This window comes from Oxyura jamaicensis, chromosome 26, assembly GCF_011077185.1.
Source record: "Oxyura jamaicensis isolate SHBP4307 breed ruddy duck chromosome 26, BPBGC_Ojam_1.0, whole genome shotgun sequence".
Classification (NCBI taxonomy): Eukaryota; Metazoa; Chordata; class Aves; order Anseriformes; family Anatidae; genus Oxyura; species Oxyura jamaicensis.
In genome coordinates, this window is record NC_048918.1 from 3,397,232 (window position 1) to 3,420,879 (window position 23,648).

At 60.3% G+C, this 23,648-nt stretch overlaps 2 protein-coding genes across 4 annotated transcripts; both read left to right on the forward strand.

Annotated features, from left to right (window-relative positions):
- The first annotated feature begins 4,893 nt into the window (after window positions 1-4,893).
- On the forward strand, window positions 4,894-16,527 carry PRELP (proline and arginine rich end leucine rich repeat protein). Its single transcript, XM_035347032.1, has 3 exons — window positions 4,894-5,349; window positions 11,641-12,601; window positions 14,493-16,527. The coding sequence occupies exons 2-3, from the start codon at window positions 11,656-11,658 to the stop codon at window positions 14,669-14,671; spliced, it is 1,125 nt and encodes a 374-aa protein (XP_035202923.1). The 5' UTR covers window positions 4,894-5,349; window positions 11,641-11,655; the 3' UTR covers window positions 14,672-16,527.
- Window positions 16,528-16,761: 234 nt separating this feature from the next.
- On the forward strand, window positions 16,762-22,328 carry OPTC (opticin). 3 transcript variants are annotated; one of them, XM_035347034.1, is made up of 7 exons: window positions 16,762-17,926; window positions 19,331-19,575; window positions 19,941-20,061; window positions 21,037-21,195; window positions 21,302-21,504; window positions 21,655-21,750; window positions 21,834-22,328. In XM_035347034.1, the coding sequence occupies exons 2-7, from the start codon at window positions 19,351-19,353 to the stop codon at window positions 22,002-22,004; spliced, it is 975 nt and encodes a 324-aa protein (XP_035202925.1). In that variant the 5' UTR covers window positions 16,762-17,926; window positions 19,331-19,350; the 3' UTR covers window positions 22,005-22,328. The 3 variants fall into 3 exon arrangements, with proteins under 3 accessions (XP_035202925.1, XP_035202924.1, XP_035202926.1); XM_035347033.1 differs by having other exon boundaries at window positions 16,762-16,955; XM_035347035.1 differs by having other exon boundaries at window positions 16,762-17,740; window positions 21,834-22,327.
- Window positions 22,329-23,648: the final 1,320 nt, after the last annotated feature.

Sequence of the window (23,648 nt, forward strand, 5' to 3'; positions counted from 1 at the left end):
GCAGAGGGGAAAAGAAATGTCCTCGTGTCCTCCAAGTGCCAACCACCATTAAACCAGCAGGGAAGAGCTGAATGGACGGGACCCCAGAAGACGAGGGGACGCGGTTCCCTGCAGGCAGGGGCTGTGCTGGGGGATCCCTGGGGAGGGAGGGGGGTCCCAGACCCTTCCCCACAGTTCCCAGCCCCCCGGCGCTGCGGCTGCGAGCTGATGTGTGCAGCAGCCCTTGGCCCCGCGCCGTGCCCCGCTGCCAAGAGCTAATAAGCGGCTGCTCGGCCCTGCAGGAAAAAAAAAAAAATAGAAAAAGGGGGTTTGGACTTCTCTCCCTCGGAGAAATGAGCCGGATGATTTAATCCCCGAGAAATGTGAGGTCTGACGAATTCTCTATCCCCTCCCTGCGCTTAAAGCAGCCACGAGAATAGCCCAGGAGCTGTGAGAAGGGGGGAGGAAGGTGCTGGGGGGGTGCTGGGGGGGCTCAGTGGTCACAGTGCAGAGGGAGGGGAGCTGGCAGCCGTGCTGTGACCACCTTGGGGACAGGGATAGCCCTGCTGTCACCAATCTGTGACATTCGGAGGGGATGGGGTCCCCACACACCGTGATGCCAGGCTGGTCCCTATCACGAAACTTCAGCCCCTCTTGGGGCTTTGGCTTTTATTTGGGGGGGGGGGGGGGGGGGGGGGCCCCCCGGGGGGCACCCGGGCAATGAGTTTGTGGGGTCTCAGCCCCTCGGGAAGCGCTGCTCCCTCCCCATGGGGTGAACATGGGTGAGGGCAGCGGGCTTGGCACCGGGGCTGGGACAAACCTCGGGGCCGGGCTGCGAGTGCTCGGGCTGGTGCGCGTGCTTGCGCCAGCCTCTCCGTGCCAAGGCTGCAAAAGGAACATAAATAAAAGCTTGGCACGGCTTGGGAAACACTGCGGGCTGCGTAAAGGAAAAGGCGGCTAGCTAGGTGAGCGCAGAGCTCCTTCCTGCCTCAGTTTCTCCAGGTGATGGGGATGCAGATCCCCTTCCTCCTTGCATCCTTGTCTCAGACCACGGCTTGGGCAGGACCAGCTCCTGGGGTTGTCCTGGTCTGGGCTGGCTCGTCCCAAAGCATCACGTCCCTTTGCATTCCTCCAGCTGGCTCCAGCAGGGGCTGCAGGATGGGGAGCCTGCCCCGAGGGTGAGCGGCTTGCAGGCGTTTTCCATTCCCTAACCCTTCCCTGGCTGCTGCAGCGCCTGTGCTCGGGCACCCGACTGCTGAGGACATTCTCCAGCGGAGATTTGCCCGTGGATTTAATGACCAAACCAGCAGCTGTGCTCAAAACAGAATTATTTCTTGTTTTTCCGCTCTTTATTTTTTTAAACACCTGGTTGGGGCAGAGGTCAGCTGGCTTTCTCAGCTGTGTTTCTCCCTCAGAAGCGAGGGCAGCTTGTTCTTTCCAGCCTGGCTCCATCCATCTCTGTCTGAGCTGGTGAAGCGCAGCGTCCTGCTCCGTGGGGCTTCCGCTGCAGCGTGAGATGCTCAGGGGTGGATGGCGAGGCCAGGATGTGCAGGGGAGGAAGGGATTTGGAATGTGCACGGCTGCGAGGAAGCGATGCTGGTTGCTGCCTCCTCCTCCTCTCGCCCTCCTCCCCTTGTGCGCACCGGGGTCCCCATGCTGGGGTGACCAAAGTGCCCCAAGCGCCCTCCCCAACTGAGCGCTGAGCTGAGCCCTCACACCTTTGTGCTCTGGAGCACTTGGGGCTGGGGCTGCTTCGTTCAGCCGGGGGGGCTGAAGCATCTTGCACGTGTCCCTCCTGCAGCTGCCCTCCTGGAGCATGTTTTCAGGTGTCTCCAGATGTTTGCTGCAGCCAGGACTGCGGGCACAGAGCAGGCGGGCTCTGCCCCTGCCCTGCGTGCAGCCAGGGGAGGGAGCACAGCGCGCAGCATCCCGGTGCTGGGAGGGCAGGATCCGTGCCTTATGGAGCGGCATACTTTTCCCCTTCGCTCACTTCCACCTCCAGAGCTTTGTTTGCAGCCAAATGTTTCTCCAGGGCTCATGAGGATGCTTTCCCAGCCCTCCGGCTCTCTCGTGACGGGGCTGCTGCGCACTCCCCCTGCCGCAGGGATGCAGGGCAGGACCCTGTCCCTGGCTCACGGCGAGCCTGGGGAAGTGGAATTTGGTCCTCCAGGCTGGTGGCAGCACCCTGTGCTTCCCATGGGCAGGCTGGGGGGCGCGCACACAACCCCAGGAGAGCTCTGGCTCCCTGGAAAAGCAGCTCAGCACCCTCATGCTGCGGTCCCAAACCACCAGTGATCACTTCTGGGGGGATCCCTGGGCTTCCCTTGTCCTTTCTTGGTGGCCTCTTCCCATGACACCAGCTCTGCCTGGGTCACCCACAGCAGCACCCGCGGTCAGGGTGGGTCAGAGGTGCTGGGGACGGAGGCACGGGGTGCTGGGCGAGGGCTTTGACGTTGCGCATAAAGCACGCGCTGATCCAACCAAGTGGCCACAGGGGCAGCTCGGGTTTCCTGCCTTTTTTTTTTTTTTCTCCTTTCTGAAATTAATTTTTTGTTTAGCTCTCTGAGGGGATTTTTAAGAACTGGCTGTCAGAAAGAAACGCCGCGCCATAAATCACCCGTGTTTGTACAGCGCCGAGCACAGGGGAGGCTCGGCTTGGGATGCAGTGGCTGATGCCGTAATAACACGAGGAATAAACATCTTCCTCCGGCTGAAAAGCCACTTTAAGCTCTTGTTCCTGAGGACCCCAGGCTGCAGCATGGGGAAGGCAGACCTGGTCTGGGGCCAGCCCTTTGCTCGGTGGTGTTTGAGAAGCCTCCAGTGCTGCGAAATTCCCCTTCTTGAAAGCCCCGGGGCTGGAACCACTGTCCGTAACCACTTATAACGGGCTTTTTGCCCCAGACTTGCTCACGTCCCCATCCTTAGCCCTTCTGCTGCTCCTTGTTTCCTCCTGGGGGGTGGCTGCAGGGGATTCACAGTGGAAGGGGCCGGGTGCCGAAGCCTCGCTGCACCCAAGGGGCCGGTGGGCGCAGCCTCGGGGCTTGCTGCAGACCCCTTCCCTTCCCATTTACCCACTCGACGGCCGGCCCTTGTGCTCCCCTTGGTCGAGACAAGCTGTCCTCGCGGCCCTGGCTCTGCCTGCTGGTGCTTTCACGCTCAGACATTTCCTCCCCTACCTCCGCCAGACCAGAGCGGTATTTCTGCAGCAAACCTCTGCGGAGGGAATGGGGCTGGCTGGGAAGAGGGGACGAGCCAAGGGGAGGTGGCACCAGGGGGATGGGGATGGCCGGGGTGCTGCATCTGGACCTGGCATCTCCCAGAGTCAAGAAAACCACGAGAGCAGGGGTATTTCACCGGGCCCCCCCCAGCATCCCCTTCATTTGCCGGCTTTTCCTGCAGACGTGCAGCGAAGCGAGCATGCGACGGCCGGAGGCTGCAGCCTGCTGCTGCTTACAAGCAAAACAGGACGCCTTTGAAGGTGGATTCGAGACTTGGACACCGAGAGAAATTCCTGCAGGAAGAAAATTCAACAAACAAAGTCGCTTGGCCGAGGGAAAAAATTTGTACTCACCAGATTTTCGAAAGGTTTTTCGGGCTTCCCAGCAATAGGAGCTGTGTTAGCAGCCTCACAGCTCCTATAGCACAGTGGGTAAAGTCTGGAATAGGAAACGTTTCCATGCCTGGCTTTGCAGGAAGGCCTTTGTGCAAGCAACTGCCCCACTTGGTGCCTCGGTTTCCCCTGTGCAACCCTCAGTGCCCAGCTGAGTACCTATTAGGTAGCAAGGGGAAAAAAAAAGCCATGAAACGTAGCCCACATTCTGCTGGATTTGGGGACTTCTGACTATTTTTAGAGCCACTGGTGTAAATCTCCATGCTGAAAAAGAGCGTATTATTTTCCTATTGATTCTGAGCCTTTTCCAGCTGGCAAACACGTGTCTCCACCAGGACCCTTTGTTTAAACAACTTGGAGTCCCAGCGTGGTTTCTCTTTGTTTCTTTCCTGCCTTACCCTCATGCTGCCTGCTGGGTTTTAGGCGTCTGGGTGCCCCAGCTCGCTCCTGGGAGCTGCTCACCAGCAAGACCCCCAAGTTCTGGGGCAAGGGAACAGCCACCGTGCTGGAAATGAATACACTGAAGGGGTGCAGGGAGCGCAGGGCAAAGCGGGGGAGGCCGGAGGGTGGGACCTTTTGTTGAGGCTCTGATTTGGGCTGTTTGAAGCTGTTGCTGGTAGCCACCATCAGCCGAGTGTGGGAACGCAGGACCAGCCCCTCCTGGGCGGCTGCCAGCCTCCGGTGGGGTTTGGACTGGGTTTTCCATGAGCAGCTCGGGTTTCCTGGCCCCTCCTGCACTTCGGCTTGGCTGGAGGGAGGGAGGCTCATGGGGAGGGCGAGCAGCCCCTGCCCACCAAAATATGCCCGAGGGGTGCTCAGGATGGGGATGCCCATGGCCTGCAGGGTCCCCTGCTCAGCCCCAGGCTGTTCCATAGGGCTGCGACTGCGCACCAGGTCCCAGCCCCCCTGGGAGCAGAATTGTCCCCCTGAGCTCCACGAACCCCTGCAGACCCCGCAGTTGGGGTCCCTCATCCATGTCCCCTCTGTGCAGGGCAGTTTTCTAGCCCAGGACCTGGCTGAAGCTGAAGGTAAAACCCAGCAGCCCCGCACCGCTACAGCTCCATTCTCTCCCCTTTATTAAACATCACTGGGATTTAAATTAAAGCCATCTTCAGCCAGCAGTGAATAAAACCCACATTGTGTCGCAGGGTGCCATCTGCCAGGCAGGAGCAGAGACCCCAGCACGGGGCTGAGCAGGGTGGGGGGCAGCTGGACGTCCCCACGCCGTGCCACCCACCCACGGGGGACATCGCAGGGAGCCCGGTGGCACGCGCCGAGCCCCGGCTCGCGAGGCAGACGCGTGGCTGAAAAACGCCGTCCCCAGCGCACACGCTCCCGGAGCAGGGGCCACGGCAAGGGAAGGGCTTATTCCAATTATTAATTAGCTTTGTTTTTAAACACGGGCCCCGAGCAGCCTCCGCAGCAGAAGGAATTGTTATTAAACGCCAGCCCTCCGGCAGGCAGGCAGGCCATGTGCGCGCGGCGGAGCCCGCAGCGCTTTGGCTGCCAGATAAAGACGTTTTTGTTGTCATCTCGCCTCCGTCCCAGCCCTCCGCCTCCCGCGCTCCCACCCACCCTCGGCCAGCGGCTCCCAGGAACAAAACCCCCGCGCGCCGCGCTCGGCCAACGCTCGCTCGTGGCGGAGCCGCGGTGCCGAGAGGAGTTGGAGGAGGAGGAGGAGGAGGAGGAGGAGGGAGACAGCCAGAGAGAAATTGTCTTGGGGATTAATAAGAGGCAGGAGGAGGGAGAGGTGCACGCAGGTAAGCTGTGGGCAGGTGTTTTCCCCCGAGGCTCTTCTCGCCTTGCCTTGATCAAGCCTGGATGCTGCACTGGTCCACGATGCTCCTGCCCTCTCCGGCCTCTCTTACACGCACGGCGGCGTTTGCTGGTCCTTTTCTCTCTCCTCTGTTGGGTTTTCTGTTCTTCAGCAGCTGGAGTCTTTTGTTTCCTTCCCCTTTTTCCCTTTTATTTTGCAGGAGTTTTGCTCAGCGTGGGGCAAGGCTGGGGGTGGAGGGGGCTGCGAGCCAGAAGAAAGTCCCGTGCACGGCGGCGTCGGGGCTGCTGCCAGGCTCTTTCTGTGGGGGTGAGCAAGGACCCCCTGGTCCCCCCCTGCTCCGACCCCCGCTCCCAACCACACACAGGCTCGGGTCTTGCTCTCCAGCCTGGTAGGAAAGCTGGGGGAGGGGGAGGCGGGGGGGCTACATAGCTCGAGCCATGCCCGGGGCAATCCCCTGCCTGGGAAAGCAGCAGGAAAAGTGTGCGAGGAGGGGGAGAGAGGCTGGGAGGAGAGCGCACGCCTCCGGAGCTGGGGCTGCTCCTGGCGCTTCGTGCACCGGGGTGCTGAGCTGCTGGTTTCCAGTGGGGTCTGCAGGGGAAGGGGCAGGGGGCTGCTGAGGGTCCTGATCCCACAGGAGGGTTGGGAGCGGTGAGCCAGGTGGCACGGCACAGCCACACACCTTCTTGGTGCCCCGGGGGCGATGTCCAGTGAGGTTTTCTGAGTTTCAGCGGCAGAGCCCTGCGCCCCCACCCAAAAGGCAGAGCCCGGATCCCCTTCCCGGGGCACGTAGCGCCCGTTTGGCCACCCTGCTCAGCCAGCTCTGAGCCAGCTGCAGGGAGGCGCAGCCCCCCAACAGCCCCGCCGTGGGGAGAGGCACGGCTGGGAGCCGGCTCTTTGTGTCTGCTCCAGCAGAGGCAGGAGACGAGGGAGGAGGCAGCGGGGCAGCGATGTTCACTCAAGCCCTGGGGAAATGGTTTGGTGCACAGACCAGACTCATCTTTATCCCGAACCCTCCCTTCCCCTCCTGTTTGAGGGCTGCGTGCTTTTAGGAAAAGCATCCCCAGGGCGAAAAGCAAAAAAAAAACTCAACCTCTTGGCAGCCGGAGGCAAAGCACGCAGCACATGAAGGCTTGGAAACTTTCCTGGGAGCCTGCGATCGCGGGGCCTGCCTTATGTGGTGCTCAGCCGACGGCATCCCGCGAACTGTGGCACTGCCTCGGGGAAGGGGCCACTCCTGGGGCAGCCCAGCACCGAGCAGGATTGAGCCAGCACGGCGTGCTGGGTGTCCCTGCCTGCCGGCCGGGGCGAAGGGCTGAGTGCTTCCCCCTGGGAAGGGATAAAAGCACAGCTGCGGGAGGTTTCCTCTGCCTTGGGAAGAGGCTGGAAGGGAGGGACGAGGCAGAAGGAGCTGATAAAGCATCAGCGAGCGGTTCCCAACTTGTAGAGAAAGCAGAGCTGGAGGGGCTGGCACGGGGTATCTGATGGGAGGGGAGCAGGGGGGGCGTGGGGCAGGCTTGAGGCTGAGCTGAGAGCGCTTTGGAAGTGTTTTCTCCTGTGATTTGTTTCTGTGGGTGCTCAGCTGCTGGCCCCGTGTGTGGCAAGGGGTCTGCGGGCGGGCTGAGCCGGAGGCAGCCCCGGGAAGGGCTGGGACAAGCAGTGCTGGAGGAGGAGGAGGAGGAGGAGGAATTGCTAGCAGGAGAAGGCAGCAGAGGTGCTCTCTGCCTTCCCACGGGCCCTCCAGCCGGGAGGGGGTTGCAGTGAACGTGGCAAGCCTTTTGCAATGAGTCCGGTGGCTGCGGCACAGTGAGGAAATGCTGCTGGCACGCAGAGGGACACGGGGACCAGGCGGCATCTTGCAGCCATCGAGCTGAGCCCAGAAATGTTCCTCGTGAGCGTGTCTGAGCTGCTTTCCAGCAGGGCTGCAGCAGGTCCCCTGGGACCCCCGTGTCCTGCAGCGGGGGCCCTCGGCTGCGTGCAGGCTCCGGTCCCGGCCAGACAGACAGCCTGAGGCTGGGAAAGTGCTAGGAAAGGGCAAGAGGAGGGGCTCGTTGCATCAGTGCTCCCCAGGGTGCCCGGGGGACGTGGGGGTGTCTGCCCTCCCCTCGGAGGACAGGCTTGCACGGCGTTTAGCCTTTTTGCAGCATTCCCAGCAGTGCTGGATAAAGGACTCCCTGTTTCGGTTCCAGCTGAGCAGACCCAGACTCTCGCAGAGAGGCTAATGGGCTGTTACGGCAGCTGGAGGCAGAGGGAGGCCAACAGGGGAGTTTTGCTGGCTCCTTTGGGTTATTTTTAGGTTGCCTTCCTTGATCTGCTTTAGCGCGCAGGTTCCCGGCAAGGCTGGGGGCGTTTTCCAGCCCGGGGGGCAGAGGTGAGATGTGGGCTGGAGGCAGCAGTGGGAGAGCTGTGAAGGGAGCAGGACTATGGGCAATGGGCTAGGAGGAGTCCCTGGTCCAGCCACCAAGGCTTTGTCCTCACCTCCTCAAAGCCAAAGGCTCCCTTTGTGTCCCCCCCGGCGCCTTTACAGGAGCAGGGGTCCCAGATCCATCAGGGACAGCTGCCCAGAGCCAGCTGCCACCCTCGGCATGCCTAACGGCTGCAGGAGGAGGTGGGGAGGGCAGGGGGCACCCAAGGGAGAGCATTGTGACTTCTGCTTGGGGTAAACCCCCCGAGGACTTTTGCAAAGCTCCCTCTTCCCCCAGCAGCTGGGATTTTTGCCTGCCTTTGGCACCCGGTGCTGCCTGGGAGCTATGGGTTGGTGAGGTGCAGCAAAGATAAAATGTTGGGAAAGCAAACACCAGCGGCATTCGGGGCTGGAATCTCCAGCTGTTGTGCTGCGTTTTTTGTCAATTGTAACAGGGTGAGTGAGCGTGCAGCTGCCTCTGCTGGGAAAATCCAGGCTGGCATCTGCCGGGTGCTGTGGTCTTGCACCTGGGCCAAGCTGCTCAGCCCAGGAGGTGTCTGAGCAGATTTAGCTCATGAATTGAGCCTTTTCCTCACACGAGGCAGTTAGTGTCCCGAATGCATTCATTGCTTCGTGATTTAACTTTATTCCAGCTGCAGGGATTCCTCGGGGTACCCGGGATTTGAGCTGCCCTGCCCATAGGGGACCGGTGGGAAAGGTCGAGGGGAGGCGTTTGCAGAGCAGGCGCCGTGCCGCGGGTCCGGCAGCCAGTGCTCGTGCAAGATCAGGGCGTGGGACTTAGAAATCTGCTTCTTGCATTCGCGCCAGTACATTCAGCTGTGTGAAAGTCGACGGAGAACAGGCTGCCAATGGTGCCGTGTCCAGGGAGAGCCGGCTTTGAACCTTCCAGCGTGCTGGAGGCAGCTGTAAAGCTTGTGGCAGCCTCGGGCTCCTTGCTTGTGGCTTTGCGGGGTGCAGCTGGAGGGGACGGGCAGCACAAGGGGCCGCGGTGGTGCTGGCAGCCTGGCCCCCTGCCCGGCCACCACGGGCAGGCTGTGGTCCCATAGGCTGTGGTCCCATCCCCGTAGGGACGTGGCAGCGGGTTGCAGGCGGCGCAGTGGGTAGGAGGGGTTGTGTCTGTGTCTGCCTTCTGACACTTCCCTCCTGTGCCGACAAATGGCACGTGACGGTGCCGTTTGAATTTCTGGCTCCGTGACTATTTCTGCTATAAGCAGAGCCCTGCAACGTCTGCAGCACTGAAACCTGACGTGGAGAGGATGGCACGGCTGCATGGGTGTCCGTGCATGTGTGGATTCTGAAAGGGTCAAGAGCTGAGCCAGCTCCTGAGCCCGATGGGGTGACGCCACTGCCTTGTCCTCCACCCTCGTGGTGACATTGCTCCGCACGGAGCCGTGCTCTGCAGGAGGAGGGAGCCAAAATCCCGGACCGTGGCGGGTGCTGGCTGGAATTTCGCATCCCAGCTGCCTCCTCCCTCCGCAACCAGCCAAACGCAGACCTCAGCCCCCCCCCCCTCCCCAGCTCCCCTGGGCTTTGTGGGTGTGAAAATCCAGGTCCGAGTTTCGGAGCTGATGCAAAATCCTAAGGAAAAGGTCTGGGATGAGGTGTGGGGGGGGAGAGGGCGTGCGGGGAGGGGACGTGGCTGGGAGAGGAGCGGGGATGCTGCAGGGCCAGGGAGGGGCCCATGTGCGGCGAATTTTGTCTGTTCTCTGCAGCCTGCTGCTGAATCTGTCCTCTGACAACACGGGAGCACGCACGTACATCCCCGAAGGGGACTGACTGCAGTACTGCTGAGCTGAATATCTGGCAGGGCTCAAACCCCATTGCTCTCCCCCCCCCTCCCCGTTCCTCCCTTCCCCCAGCGAGATGCCAGAGCTCTGATTGAAAACAGCAGGCATGGGAGGCTTGTAGGGTTAAACAGAGCCAGATGGGAGCCGAGCGAGACAAAAAGGAAAGTACGAGGCTGGGCCTGGGGGGTGGGGGGGTGAGAACAGGATCTTTTCATGGAGAAAGTCAATTCCTTTGAGCCCCAGGAATGCGTGGGATCGCTTCAAAGGGAGCAGGGCTGGGAGCAGCACCCACTGAGGGTCCCCGCGGGCTCTGCGGGTGGGATGCGGGCCCTGGTGGGAGGCTGCAATGGAAACAGGGTTGCTGTGCCGGGGGGTACCTGGGAAGGCATTTCTGTGCCAGGGAAAGGCAGCAGGAGGGGGTTTGGGGGTGGGTGCAGCCCGAGGCAGCCTGATTTTAGCTCCAGCATCACCAGAAGCTTGTGCCCCACGCTGCCATCCATCCCAGCTGCGTCGGCTCCTGCGGCAGCCACTCTGTTAGCCCAGGAGATCCATCCTCCTCCTGGTCTCCTCTTCCTCCCTCCCTGTCTCACCTCACTCCCTTCTCCTTCCCACCCTGGCTCTGCTGAGCTCCTCCATCTGCCTCGCCATGCATCCAGCTCAGCTCTGCTCCTGCTGGGGTGCCAAATGTGGCTGGGAAAAGCCTGGTGAACACCCCCGGGGATCTGCTGCCTGCCCAAAAAGCACGGAGCCCGGCCTGCTCCAGCTGGCCCAGGGAGCATCCAAAGCACCTTCTGCACAGGGCTTTCTGGGGAGCTCGTCTGCAAGGCGCTGGGTTCCTCCAGCCTCCAAGCTGCCAGCTGGAGAGCAACCAGCAGGAGCCTTGCAGGGAAGGTTGTTGCTGCTCCAGACAGCAGCAGGGAGGGCAGGGATGGGGACAGGAAGCCTCCCCAGGCAGACAACCACAAAAATCAGGATGTGGTCAAGAGGGGGAGAGGTAGTGTGTGTGATGGGCTGGTGTCCAGGAGGGGCTCCCTGGAGACCTTGCCCGATCCCTCCAGATCTCCCACTTCAACTGGGAGTATCCCTAAATTACCAGCCCGGCACCCTGCAGTGGGACTGGAGGTGAGGGATCACTTATTTGGACAGCACAGGGAACTGTCTAGCCAAACACCTTTGGTAGGGCCCATGTGCAAACGTTCCTTCTATCACACAGCCTTGGAAATGTGCCGCCCTGCATTAAAGCCTGGTCCCTGAAGCACAACGCTATCCATCTTCACCGCTCTGCTAACTGCTGCTGGCCTTCCGACACTGTTGCTCAGCCAATTTGTTGCTGAATCATTGATTTTTTGGCTCGAGAGCAAAATTAACCCTAATCCATCAAGGCCTCTGAAGGGGCAATCCATCCTTCTGGGAGAGGGCGCAGCGGCAGCAGGGCTCCTGCCCATCGCTGGGGACATCTGCCCATGGAAGCTGAAGGGATGCTGGGGCTCAGAGTAGGAAAATGTCCCCTCCTGGCCCATCAGAGCAGGAAAATGTCCCCTCCTGGCCCATCATTGTCTCATTTCTCACTGGCCAGGGGATTTCTGCTCTCAGCTCCTCTTTTCCTAACCCCTTGTCTTGTCCTCTGCCAGATTTACCACCCATTTTCCTTGCAGTTTTAGGACCCTTGTGCAGCTCGATGCTGAAGGAGTGGAATTATCCCTGATCTCCTTTCTGTGGCTTGTATGTAGGTGACTCTTCCCTCATCCATAGGCTGTTCCTTAAAAAGCCAAAAAAAATTTAAAAAAAAAATAAAATCCAACACTCAAAAAACCTCCAAATGAAACTGGAAAAAGGCAGCCCCCCCCACAACGGCATAAAGCTGAGCCAGGGAGGGGGGATCTCAGTGACTCACGCTCGAGAGAGGGCTTGGAGGTAAAGATAACTTCCAAGGGGAAGGAGAGAAAATAGCAGGCTGCTGGCAGAGATGTGGGGTAAGCTCCCGCTGGCGGAGAGAGCAGCGACGGGAGGCGATGCGGTGCCTAAATCGGGCGCTTCCTAACCCACCGCTTGTTGCCTCCCTCAGGCAAACATCTGGACCATGAAGGTGGCCTTCAGATTGCTTCTCCCACTCGTTCTCGTGCTGATCTCGGAGGTGAGCGGGCAGCGGAGGAAGCCCCCACGGAAACCCACCCGCCCGCCTCCCGAGCCCATCGAGCCCGAGGAGCCCGTCGAGCCCACCGAGCTGCCCCCACCCCTGCCTCCTGGTCCCCCCTCCGTCTTCCCCGACTGCCCCCGGGAATGCTACTGTCCCCCGGACTTCCCCTCTGCCCTGTACTGTGACAGCCGCAACCTGCGGAAGGTGCCCATCATCCCGCCCCGCATCCACTACCTCTACCTCCAGAACAACTTCATCGACGACCTCCCGGAGGAGTCCTTCAGGAACGCCACGGGGCTGAAATGGGTCAACCTGGACAACAATCGCATCCGCAAGGTGGACAAGAGGGTCCTGGAGAAGCTGGAAAACCTCATCTTCCTCTACATGGAGAAGAACCAGCTGAAGGAGGTGCCCGCCTTCCTGCCGCCCAACCTGGAGCAGCTGCGGCTGAGCAGGAACCAGATCTCCAAGATCCCTGCCGGGGTCTTCAACAAGCTGGAGAACCTGGTGCTCCTGGACCTGCACCACAACAAGCTCAGTGACGGGGTCTTCAACAAAAACACCTTCAAGGGACTCAAGAACCTCATGCAACTCAACCTCGCCCACAACATCCTGAGGAAAATGCCCCCCGGCGTGCCCAACGCCATCCACCAGCTCTTCCTGGACAGGAACAACATCGAGGACATCCCCAGTGACTACTTCAAGGAGTTTCCCAACCTGGCCTTCATCCGGCTCAACTACAACCAGATCTCCGACAAGGGGCTCCCCAAGAACTCCTTCAACCTCACCAACCTGCTGGTGCTGCACCTGGCCCACAACAAGCTCACCAACGTCCCTTTCATCAGCCCCAAGCTGGAGCACCTCTACCTGAACAACAACTCCATCGAAAGTGAGTCCCATTGGCACGTCGGGAGGCTGGGGAGAGGCCTGGGGGATGGATAGGCTTGGGGATGGGAAGTGTTTTGTTTTAAAAGGGCATTTTTTAACACAGTAGGGTGTGATTTTTTTTTCAAAGGGGGATGCAACGGTGAGAAGAACAGGGGATTTTCTGTAGGCAAGTGAGGCCCTGCAGAGGATGGATTTGTGAACGGGGAAGGATGACCCAAGAATTAAGGTGCTAGTAGAAGACCGAGGCTAAATCCCCCTTGCTGCTTCAGGGCTTTTCTTGTTCATTGCCATGGGCAGCTCTTCTTGGGGGCTGCCATCTAGATAGCTGCTTCCCCAGCAAGGCTCAGAAGTAGGGATATTTAAAAAGGAGAGGCTGTGCACATATTTTAAGAACAGATGCCAAACACACAGTCGAGATGGTTAGAAATAACCCAGCTTAGCTCCCGAGCTGAGCCTTGCAGAGGAAGGAACAGGGAGAACAGGGCTGCGATGGAGGTTGTCTTGGCAAGCCGAGCGGGGCAGTTCCACACTATTCCAGGCGAAGCACAGCAACTTCATGGGAGAGGTGCTGGCCTGTGAAACGTGGGAACCCAGCCAGCACATTAGAAAAGAAGACGGAGCCCCATTCCTGGTCACCCCAGATGTTTCTGCGTTTAGCGGGCCAGCAGCCTACAGTCCTTGCTGTCGGCAGGGGAGCAGGAATGCAGCGCGCCTGCCAGGAGCCCTCCACGTGCTTCGAGGAAAGCGAGCCAGGCTCTTGTACCTCTGGTTGTGGTGGGTTTGTGGGGCTGCAGGACCCGCACGGGGCATCATCACTTTTTTTGGGAAGCAGACGCCAGGCAGGACGCCGGTCCCAGCCCGTGGCGTGACACGAGCGCTTTGGCAGGTGGTGGTGTTTACTGGGAGGTGATGGTGCGTGGCTTCATGTGCAATGCAGCCTGCTGCCGAGGAGGAGATGTAAAATTGGAGCACGGCTTTAACAGGGGGGTCCTGCACTGACTGCAGCATCAGCTGGGAGGGGACGAGCGAGAAACCGGCTCCTCCGGAGCCAAGCACCGATGGCGTGGTGGGACGTGGTGCCAGGGAGAGGGGCAAAACCCACAAAAAACCATGTCCCTTCTCTGGAGGGGGTCACTGGAGCCAGTTCCCATGGAAGAGGAACATTGCTAAGTGCCTGGTTTTTGGATGAGCAACTCCAAACTGCCTCAAAATAGATGGTGGAGTGAAGCTGGGGGCTGCTGCTGGCTCGGAGCACTCATACGGGTACCAGGCTGGGGCTGCCCATGGAGAGATGCCTGCGTGGTCGTGTACCTCATATTCCATCTTTTCTTTTTCTTTTTTTTTTTTTTAACCCAGCTCTTATAAGATTTCAGTCCCTGGAGCTGGGTAATGACATAAGAATCCCAATTTTCTTTTCTTTTTAATATTGTTTTATTTCCTGTAACGCAGGCCCTGGGGTGGGGAGAGATGTATGGAAATCCAGAAGCAGGCAACGCTCCGGATCAGCGGTTATTAATGTTATCTCTGCCGTAACAGTGCTGGAGCAGGTTTTAGGGGTAGATTTTTGATGGCGTGTGTACTGGGCCTGGCTAGGCAGGTTTTTTGTTTGTGGTGATCCCTTTTCTCTCCCAAATGGCTCCATATTCCTCACCTTGTTTTGGCTGACCGTGACCTCCTTCATTTCCCAACAAAAGCAAGATTTTCCACTTGCCAGGACCCTGGGGCTGCCCCTGCCTTCTGGGAGAGGCTGGTGAACCCCCCCTCGGTAGCAAAGCAACCCCGTTTTGGGGGTGAACCCAGGAAGATGAGGACAGCTGAGCAGGGATGGGGGGTTCTAGCATCCCTCTCTGCCTTCCCTAACCCTCACCCTGCTTTTCCTTCTCTCCCTGCAGAAATCAACGGGACGCAGATCTGCCCCACCTCGCTGATGTCCATCCAGGACTTCTCCCCCTCCGACCTGGACAGCGTGCCCCGGCTCCGGTACCTGCGGCTGGACGGGAACCTGCTGAAGCCCCCCATCCCCTTGGACCTGATGATGTGTTTCCGCCTCCTGCAGTCCGTGGTTTTCTAGCCCCGTGCCGCCTCTCCCAGGACTTGGCTTTGCACAGAGACTCGACCCCCCACCCTACAGCGTTTGACACTCGGGACCCCCTTTGCCTCCCTCTCCCCCTGCTCACACCCTGTCTCTCCATCCCTCTCATGTCCCCACCTTTCCTTGCCTGCGGTGGTTGTGGGCTCGTGTGGCTTCTGCCTCCCTGGGGAGCGTTGGCTGCAGGATGGCACCGTGGTGCAGAGGCTGTCCCAGGTCACAGCATCAGCCCTGCCTTGCCTGCCTGGACCCAGACCAGCTCTGGAGCTGGCTCTGTCTCCCCCTTGACCTGGCCGAGGTTTGGGAGGTTCCAGCTTGGTCCCAAAGCATCTCCTGATGGAGCTGAGGTGATAGGACAGGAGTGAGCTGAGCAGCAGGACAGCTAGCACAGCGCCCCGGGATGGAGCTGTTTCAGCTCAGAGGCAGCCACAGCCTGTACAAACACCAAACCCCCCAAATCCTAAAATCCATCCAGCTGCATCCTGGTTCTTGGCACTGCAGCGTGCACCAGAGCCGGGCACAGCCCCTCTTTGGGAAGCCCGGGGGGGCTGCGTGCCCACGGGACCACCTCCCATCACACCGGCTGGGTCCCGCGGCCACCTCCACCCGTGGATCCCTAGGAAAAAAAATAATAAAAATAAAAATAAACCCAGAAACCGAAGTGGGATGGAGCAAGGCTGCCCGCGGAGGGTGGTGCCAGGTCCCCGCCGAGGTCCCTCGTCCCCCGGCCGGCTCGGGGAGAGGGGACCGGGGCTGGCACCGCCGGGCAGGGCCGGCAACGACACCTCGTGGCCGGAGCCACGTCCCAGGACCGGGCCGAGGCAGCCTCGAGCTTTTGGGGAGGCTCCAGCCTCTGCTCTGCCTCGCTCCGGGGCTCTCCGGCTCCTGGGACCGGTGGAAATTTGGCAGGAGGTGATGGAGGGGGAGGCTGCCCCCGGGCTCCTGCTCCCCGCTGGGTTTATTTGGTGAGACCAGCCCCCCCTTCCTGTATCCCCCCCTTCCCAAATTTCAGCCCCCGCATCCTGCCACCCCCCCCCGGGGCTGGGTGACCCCTTGCCATCCCCGCTCCGCTCTCACGACCCCTCTCCTCCCCGCACCCTCCTCGCCCCATCGCTTTCTCCAGCCGAACGCGCGCGTCTGGTTTTGCCTTGTGGGTTGTGTTTTTTTTTTGGTTTGCTCGTGTTTTTGTTGTTGTTGTGTTTGCAAAAGGAAAGGGAAGGAAAAGGGAAGAATTATTCCTTCGGAAAAGCTGTTTTTTTATCCCCTCCCCTCCCCGTTTCCACATGTATCGCTTCCCTCTTGGATAGCCGTACCTGCATATATAGGGTGTCCGGGTTTAGAGGGGTTACTCTCTTTTCTTCTCCCCCATTCTCAGGACTTAGATTTAAGGCCAAGCATCAGAGGGAAAAAATAAAAAAATAAAAAAAAATCTCATCAAAATAAGCAGTAAAGCAATAAACCAAAGAAACCAGCCCTTACCTCCTTGGTGCTCAGCCACCAAAAATTACCCTTCTCTGGGGTGGGCACGGACGGGCACCGTGCCCCGCTCCCCGGGAAGGGGATGGGGACGTTCCTGCTGGGAGCCCCCTCCCCAGGTACCCTGCATGCACCAGAGCTGGGCTGCAGCCAGCGCTGGAAGGATCGTTGAACCCCTGTGCTAATTTGAGCTGGTTGCGTTTTTTTTGTTTTTAAAGAATAAAAGTCTCTTCTCCAACCCTTCCTCCAGTGGGCTTTGTTGGGTTCGACAGGTTTCAACCTTAAACCCGGAGACCCTATGTATATATTTATATATAGTGTGTATATATACTGGTAGACTGTACAGATATATCTAGAGACATGTAGCTCTCGAGTGATTTCAACTTGATGGTATTTTCACTCCTACTCTCCACAGCAGTGAAAATAAAGCGATTCACAAGGGACCCAGAGCCGCGGCCCGACCTGCCTCTCTCCTCGCACAGGAGCAGCCGCTGCTTCTTTCGGGACCAGAGCTCCTCCCCGGGGGACAAAACCCCCCTGGAGCTCATCTGAGTGCACCCTGCCCGCAGCAGGTGGTGGTCAGGCTTCTCGAGCATGTGCCTGTCCTAATGAGCATCCTTGTTAATTAGGAGCGCCCGACCTTAGCTGCAGCACCCAGGGCAGTGGGGGCAGCTGATGGGCGTTAGCATCCCCGCCGTGCTCCGTGCTGGGGGCAGGTTGTGCAGAACCAGGGCTGAGCTGCCCCACGTTGCCTTGATGCTCCCAGGGAAGCCAAACAAACATCCCTGGGGTGAGTTTGGCCCAGGGAGCAGCACGGGTGGGCTTTGGGACAAGCGGGGAAGGCAACTCCCACCCGCAGCAATGATCCCAGACCCCCAGAGCTGCGGCTGTACGGGGCTCACGCGTGCTTTCCCACGAGCAGAACGGGTGTAGGCAGCGATTTTTTTCCTCCCGCCCGTCGCTGCGGCTTCAAAATCTCCTCTCGCTGCTGCTCTCCCCACGTGAATCACGAGCAGAGAGGGAGGACGGGTGTGGGTGCGGGTGCGAACGCATGGGCTCCGGCGTGGGGCTGCTCACGGGAGCGTGCACGGGGTGTGCGTGTGCGCAGAGCAGGCGGCGAGCTCCCCTTAGGTTTTATTTTTTTAAAAAAAATTATTTATTTTTTTCTGCGGCAGAACTAAATCCCCGTGTTTCGTGAGCGGTGCATGAATCACGCGCTCCCGGGGTGGGCATCCACTCGCTGCCTCTCCAGGCAAGTCAGCCCCTGCTCCCGGGGGAGCCGAGCACCGCAGAAAAAGGAGGGGAGTGGGTTGAGCCGAGATGCCCCCCCCCCCCCAGCTGCCACATTGCCTCCATCAAGGTGGCTGCTGAGCCGCCTAATGAGGGGCTTAACGAAGATTAGCAGCAGCCCTTTGCTCTGCTCCATGCTGAGGGGGCCGGGGCCGTGATGGAGTGTGGGGGGGGAACATGCGTGGGGGCAGCCTGGGGGCCGTGGGTGCGTGGACGAGGATGGTCCCTGCTGCGAGGGTGTCCCCACCCGGCCGGCAGGCAGCACAGATGGGTGCGATGTCTCGGGTGGGTGAGCGTGTGGGCTGCGAGCTGCGTGTGAGAGAAGAACGTGTTTGTGGCCGTGGGTGGCTGCGTGGGCACTGAGCTGCCCGGCGCTGCGAGGAGCCCACGGGGCTGGCGCACATCCTGCCCGTCCTGGGGTGTCCCAGCCCCGTGGGACATGTCCCAGGTCATGACAGCTCCCCAGCACCCGTAAGATGAAGCAGGGCCATGAGTTGTAGGTGGCGGGTATCCAGCAGCACCCGTGGGTGCATGGGGGGAGGTGGGGGGGGGAGATGGGGGCATCTCCCATCCCATCCAGGTTGGGGGAAGTGGTGCTGCCCCTCTACAACCACACGTGCTCCCCGTCCCCAAACCACCCCCATGTTTCCAAAGCAACAGTGCACAGAGTGGGTGAGCAGGGGGGGAGCAAGGTGGGTGGATGAGCCGAATGTCAGGAGCCATCTGGCTGCTGCTGGGCCCATGATGAGCAGGGACCCCAAACCCTGGGGAGCGGGGGGTCCCCGGACACTCTCTCCATGGTCCTACCTGGTGGAAACCCCAAGCAGCAGCAGGGGCCGTGCCTGGTGCTCTGCACCCATGGGGACGGTGGCAGCTGGAAATTGTTCCCTGGGCCGGTTGGGGCAGGGACAGAGCCGGCTGTCCCGTCTGCCCAGGGCAGTGTGTCCCCATCGTCCCTGGGGTCACCAAGGGCAGGGAGCGTAGCGTGGGCCTCATCCCATCCATCCCATCCCCAGCCCCAAGGCCGGGCTTTTGTAGGGAAGCCACCACGGGGCTGGCTTGCCCACGGGGACAATATAAGGTCCCGGTGGGGGGGCTGGGGACAGCCAGAGGCCACCAGGCTGATTGGCCACATCCTGCCTCTCCCCTCAGCAGCAACCATGCCAGGTCCCCCCCCATCCCTCCTCTCCAGGCATTAAAAACCCAAAAGCCCTTCCCGGGCCAGTGCAGCAGCCCGTGGGAGCGGAGTGGGGCTGTCCCGTGCCAAGGACGGTAAAGGAGGTGCATGCAGGCTGCCTTCCTTCTGTGCCTCCAGCACTGAGCCCGGCCTGGGGGCTCCCACATGGGGCTGGGACGAGCTGCAGGGCTGGGAGTGCTGGGGGCTGGTGATGCATGTAGGGGGTTAAAGGCTTTTACTGCACTTCTAAAGGTTTGATCTGGGGGAAACCAGCAGAAACTGGGGAGCAGCGTTCTCAGCCCAGGGTGCGCACGGTTGTTGCTTTTGCACTTTTTGGGAAAGAGACGTGGGGGGCTGCTGGGTGCCTGCCCCCTCTGCTTGCTGTGCTGTGGGTGCACACATGGGTGCCTGGTGGGTGGGTGGGTGGGCGATGCTGTGGCACAGGGTACCCCTGAGCCCCTCACCACCTCCTCGGGGCTGGGAACGCCAGAAAGCGAGAACAGCCCAGCTGCTTGGGGCCTCTTGTGCACGGCCGCCCAGCCGAGCGTGAAATGGGCTGAAAAGAAAAGAAAAGCCTCGTCCCCTGCAGTGGCTGCAGCTCCCCGACACAGCTGCGGAGTGGAGCTGGCTGCGGCCGGCGTGCTGGCCCTGCCTTCCCGTCCTTCTTTTTGCTTTCACCGCTTTGCAAATTGTTTTAGGGCACCCGGCTGGGCGCAGGATGCGGCCCCTGGCCTGGGTGGGCATCGCCAGCCTGTGTCTGGGGGCAGCCTGGGCTGTCCCAGCCAAGGAGGGGAGCAGGAAGGTGGAGAAGCCCAAACTTGACCTCACACTCTATGAAAACCTGGACCTGGACAACTACGACCTGACGCTGGACAGCTATGGGGACGTCGTCGATCTGAGCAACTATGAGGAGCTCTACGACTACAGTGACATTGCTCCGAAGGTGAGGGGGACGCGGGGGAGCACCGGCACACGGGGCAGGTCTCATCTTCATGCAGCCAGGGGCTGCTCCGTGGTATGGGAAAAGCATCGCAGCCCCCTGCACAAGCCTACGAGCCCTGGTGGCTCTTCATCTTATCTTGCTGGTGGGAAGGCTTCACTTGATCCCAGCTCTTCCAGCTTCCTGGTGTCCTGCCTGGCCACATCGCTGCGGGACGGAGCAGGGGAAGGCGGGACGAGGCACCCATATCCCTCTGGGAAGATAGAGGGGGGGTCCTGAAGATAGGAGAGGCGTTTAGAGCTGGCTTTCCGATAAGACCTGCCCGGACCCCCACTCGCTCAGCCCCCACACCCCCGCTGTGTTTGCAGATCGAGGTCGGGACCCTGGCTCCTCGCCCCAAGGACCCCGAGGCTCTCCCAGAGGTGGGCACCACGGCTCCAACACCAAAGCCGCAGCCTCCGACCTCCAGCCCCGTCCGCCCCGCGCAGGGTGAGTGCAGAACAAAACGGGTCTCCTTTCCGCACAGTGAACCCAAACATCCCGGGGTGGCACGGCTGGGGCTCCGCAGGAAAAGGAGCGAACCCTTTTGCCGCCGGCAGACAGCAGAAGTTATTTGCTCTGCCTGGGCAACGAGGAGATGAGGGGTGCCGGGCTTTGCCTTATCACACAGCAGGCAGAAGCACTGCAGAAAGACATTTCTGGGAAACGAGCTCCAGCAAACACCAGCAACATCTTAATGAGCAGAGGCATTGCAAGAGTCGGACAGAGTAGCAATTAGATTAGTGACAATTAAAATCCTGTAGCGAGGGATAAATATCTTTATTCATTTTCTGTCACTCCGGACTGGGACAAATTAAGTAGGAGGCAGAGGGAAATTGTTGCCTTGCTGCTTTGAACTCTCCCACTAATGGCTGCGGAGTCTGGCGGGTGCTGGGGGAGAGGAGAGGGAGCGGGCGTGGGGGGCACATGGTGTAGCCCCCTCCTGCTGCCCCTGCCTGGCTCGCTGGGACTCTTGGGTGGTGGAGACAGGTTTTTTTGCTCATTGCATTTCCTTCTTTCTTTCCTTCCTTCTTTCCTTCCTTCTTTCCTTCCTTCCTTCTTTCCTTCTTTCCTTCCTTCCTTCCTTCTTTCTTTTGTTGCCTTTCCTTCTGTGGAATAAAAACGAGGGGGTCCAAGTGAGCCCTGGGTGCAACGTTGCCGTGCTCGGGAACCTCGCGTCTCCCCTTCTCCCACGGGAGCTTCTTGGTCCTGAGCAGAGCCGTCCACCAGCAGCTCTCCTGGTGGTGCGCCCTGGCCCTTCCCTCGCTGGAGGTGCTGGGCTGAGTGCTCTGGGTGCTGCAGAGCGTGTTCACCCACAGGGCTGGTCCTGCAGGGGCTGGGGGGCTGCGGGGGGGACGGGGACGGGGCAGCTGTTCCACGCCGAGCTGAGCCGTGCCATGCCCGGAGCTGCCTCTCCACCCCCAGGGCTCCCCAGCTGCTTGCGCTGCCTCTGCATCGGCACCTCGGTTTACTGCGACGACGCCGACCTGGAGCACATCCCGCTGCTGCCGCCAGACACCGCCTACCTCTACGCCCGCTTCAACCGCATCAGCGCCATCCGGGCCGGCGATTTCACGGGGCTGAGTATGTCGAGGCAAGGGGAGGGCCGAGCTCTGCGCTGGGGCAGCCTCGGTGGGTACAAGTGGTGACGTGGGACACTGCCACCCCCCTCCCTTCTCTCTCCCTCCAGAGAAGCTGAAGCGAATAGACCTGACGAGCAATTCCATCTCCTGGGCAGATGCGGACGCCTTCCGCCTCCTGCCCAGCCTGCAGGAGCTCATCCTGCCCGAGAACAGGCTGACGGCGCTGCCCGAGCTGCCCCGCAGCATTGTCAGGCTGGACGCCCGTCTCAACAGGATCCCCAGCACCGGCCTCCAGCCCGAAGCTTTCCGGGTGGGTGCGGGGGCTGGCAGCGGGCACCGAGCTGTGCCAAGCACCCGCAGCCCAACCAGGCTGTTTTTAGCCCAAAGCTGCCACGGCAAGGGGTGGTAGGGATGGTGCCAAGGGTCAGGAGGGAGCTTCACCTCTTGCCTCTTCCCACAGGACCTGAAGCAGCTGCAGTTTCTCCATCTGTCCGATAACCAGCTGGACTACGTCCCCACGCCCCTGCCCGAGAGCCTGCGCTCCCTGCACCTCCAGGTGAGAAATGTCCCAAAACAGCCATCGAGGGGGATGCAGAGACCCCTGCACCATCCCGCTTTCCCCTTTGCCTCCCCTTCCAGAACAACAACATCCAGACCATGCACAAGGACACGTTCTGCGACAGCCAAGACCACAGCCACATCCGCAGGGCGCTGGAGGACATCCGCCTGGATGGCAACCCCATCAACCTCAGCCTCTTCCCCAACGCCTACTTCTGCCTGCCCCGCTTGCCCACGGGGCGCTTCGCCTGAGCCCCACCGCTGGCTGCCCTTGGGGAGCATTGCTGGGCCCCCCCACCCCACCAGCAGCCCCCATTTCTTGCTGTCCCATGGGAAATGTGGGGTTAAGGCATTTAACCCTGGGCCTCTGCGTGTGGGTGATTTCATTTCTGGGGCAAACGGAGCAGGGTGTGGGCAGCTGTAATAAAATGAAGACTTTAAAAATGCAATCGGCGTCCTGCTCGGAGCAGCGAGGGCGATGGGGAGCCCTCACCCAGCCCACCAGCTGACCCATGCTGGTGACCCATGCTTCCCCATGTCCCACTTATTTCTTGATTTCCTCCCTGGGGGCCTGGGGAGGACCCTTCCGTGTCTGGTTTGGGGGTTTCCTGGGAGCTGCATTGCTGCCTGGTGGTGCTTTGGCCACGTCAGGTTTGACCTGCAGGACGGGTGTCCCCGGGGCTGTGACCAGGTCCCTCAAGGACCCCAAACCCGGACAGGACGTGGGGGCAGCAGGAGCTCTGCCCGCAGCGTGCCCCCTGCCCTGCGGTTTGGGGCTGCTTCAGCTGCGGCAAAGCCTGGAGCCAAACGTCCCCGCATCCAGCAGCAGAGAGTCCCTCGGAGGTGGTTAAAATATCTCGTGTCATCCCAGCCTTCAAAACCTGAAAAGAGCTGCCCAGTGGTGAGATATTTTAAATGTAATGTATTCAGCCTCTATATTTTTAAACACATGCAATAAACACGCGTACCGTGAGAGAGATGACACATCCCCGGAGAATCCAAAATCCTGAACTGAAACCACGGAGCTCAGCCCACATCCTCCAGGCCTGGGGAGGCAAAGGAAGGCAACTCGAGAGAAGATCCAGCTTCTCTTATATGGGCACGCCGCGCACGCCGCTGGGCGCTCGTGCTGCGAGCTGCCATGGGCACGAGCGTGCTGGCAGCGGGTGCACGTACGTGCAGCACCGCTCTGCCCTTGCCTTCCTTTTCCATGCAAACCCCAAAGCGGGGCTGCTCAGCCCCAGGCTATGTCCATCCCAACGTCAGGACCCTTGGTGAATGGAGAAAGGGGTTTGGAGCTGCTCCAGGCTCTCCTTCCCAGCTCTAAAATACCGGGAGTTGTGAGCCCTGTTGTCATGTCCTCCTTTAAAGGGCTGTCTCCATCTGTCCCCTGCCTGTCCATCCCCATGACCTTCCTCCTTCCCCATCCAGCCTTCTGGCACCTCAGCACTGCCCTTTAGCCCCAGCCACCTCGTCTGCTCCTGCGGGACCAGGGGTGCTGGCGTCGGCTCCAGCCCGATGGATTCGCCCAACGTTTCCCCGCCGTGAGCCCGGGTCCTTCGCGTTCATCCCACTAGATGGCAAGGCGGAGTATTTGGAAACGCCTGACCTCTACTCCGGGCTGCAAACTCAACCTCTGCCGTTTTCTCTCCCTCTCGGGGTTGTTCTGGCATTTCAGGGACTCCTGTCCGTGCCCACGTAGCTGGGGACGGGCCCGGCACAAAGCTGTGCGGGCGGGGAGCCCTTCCCCAGGTGCTGGGGGTTTGCGGAGGTGATGAAAGCAGCTGGGGGGGAGAAGGGTTTGCTCTGGGTGGGAGGAGATGGGTGATGGTCTCTCGGGGAGGGGTCCTTGCTTTGCACAAACTGGACTTTAATAACAGCGGTGGGGTGACCTGG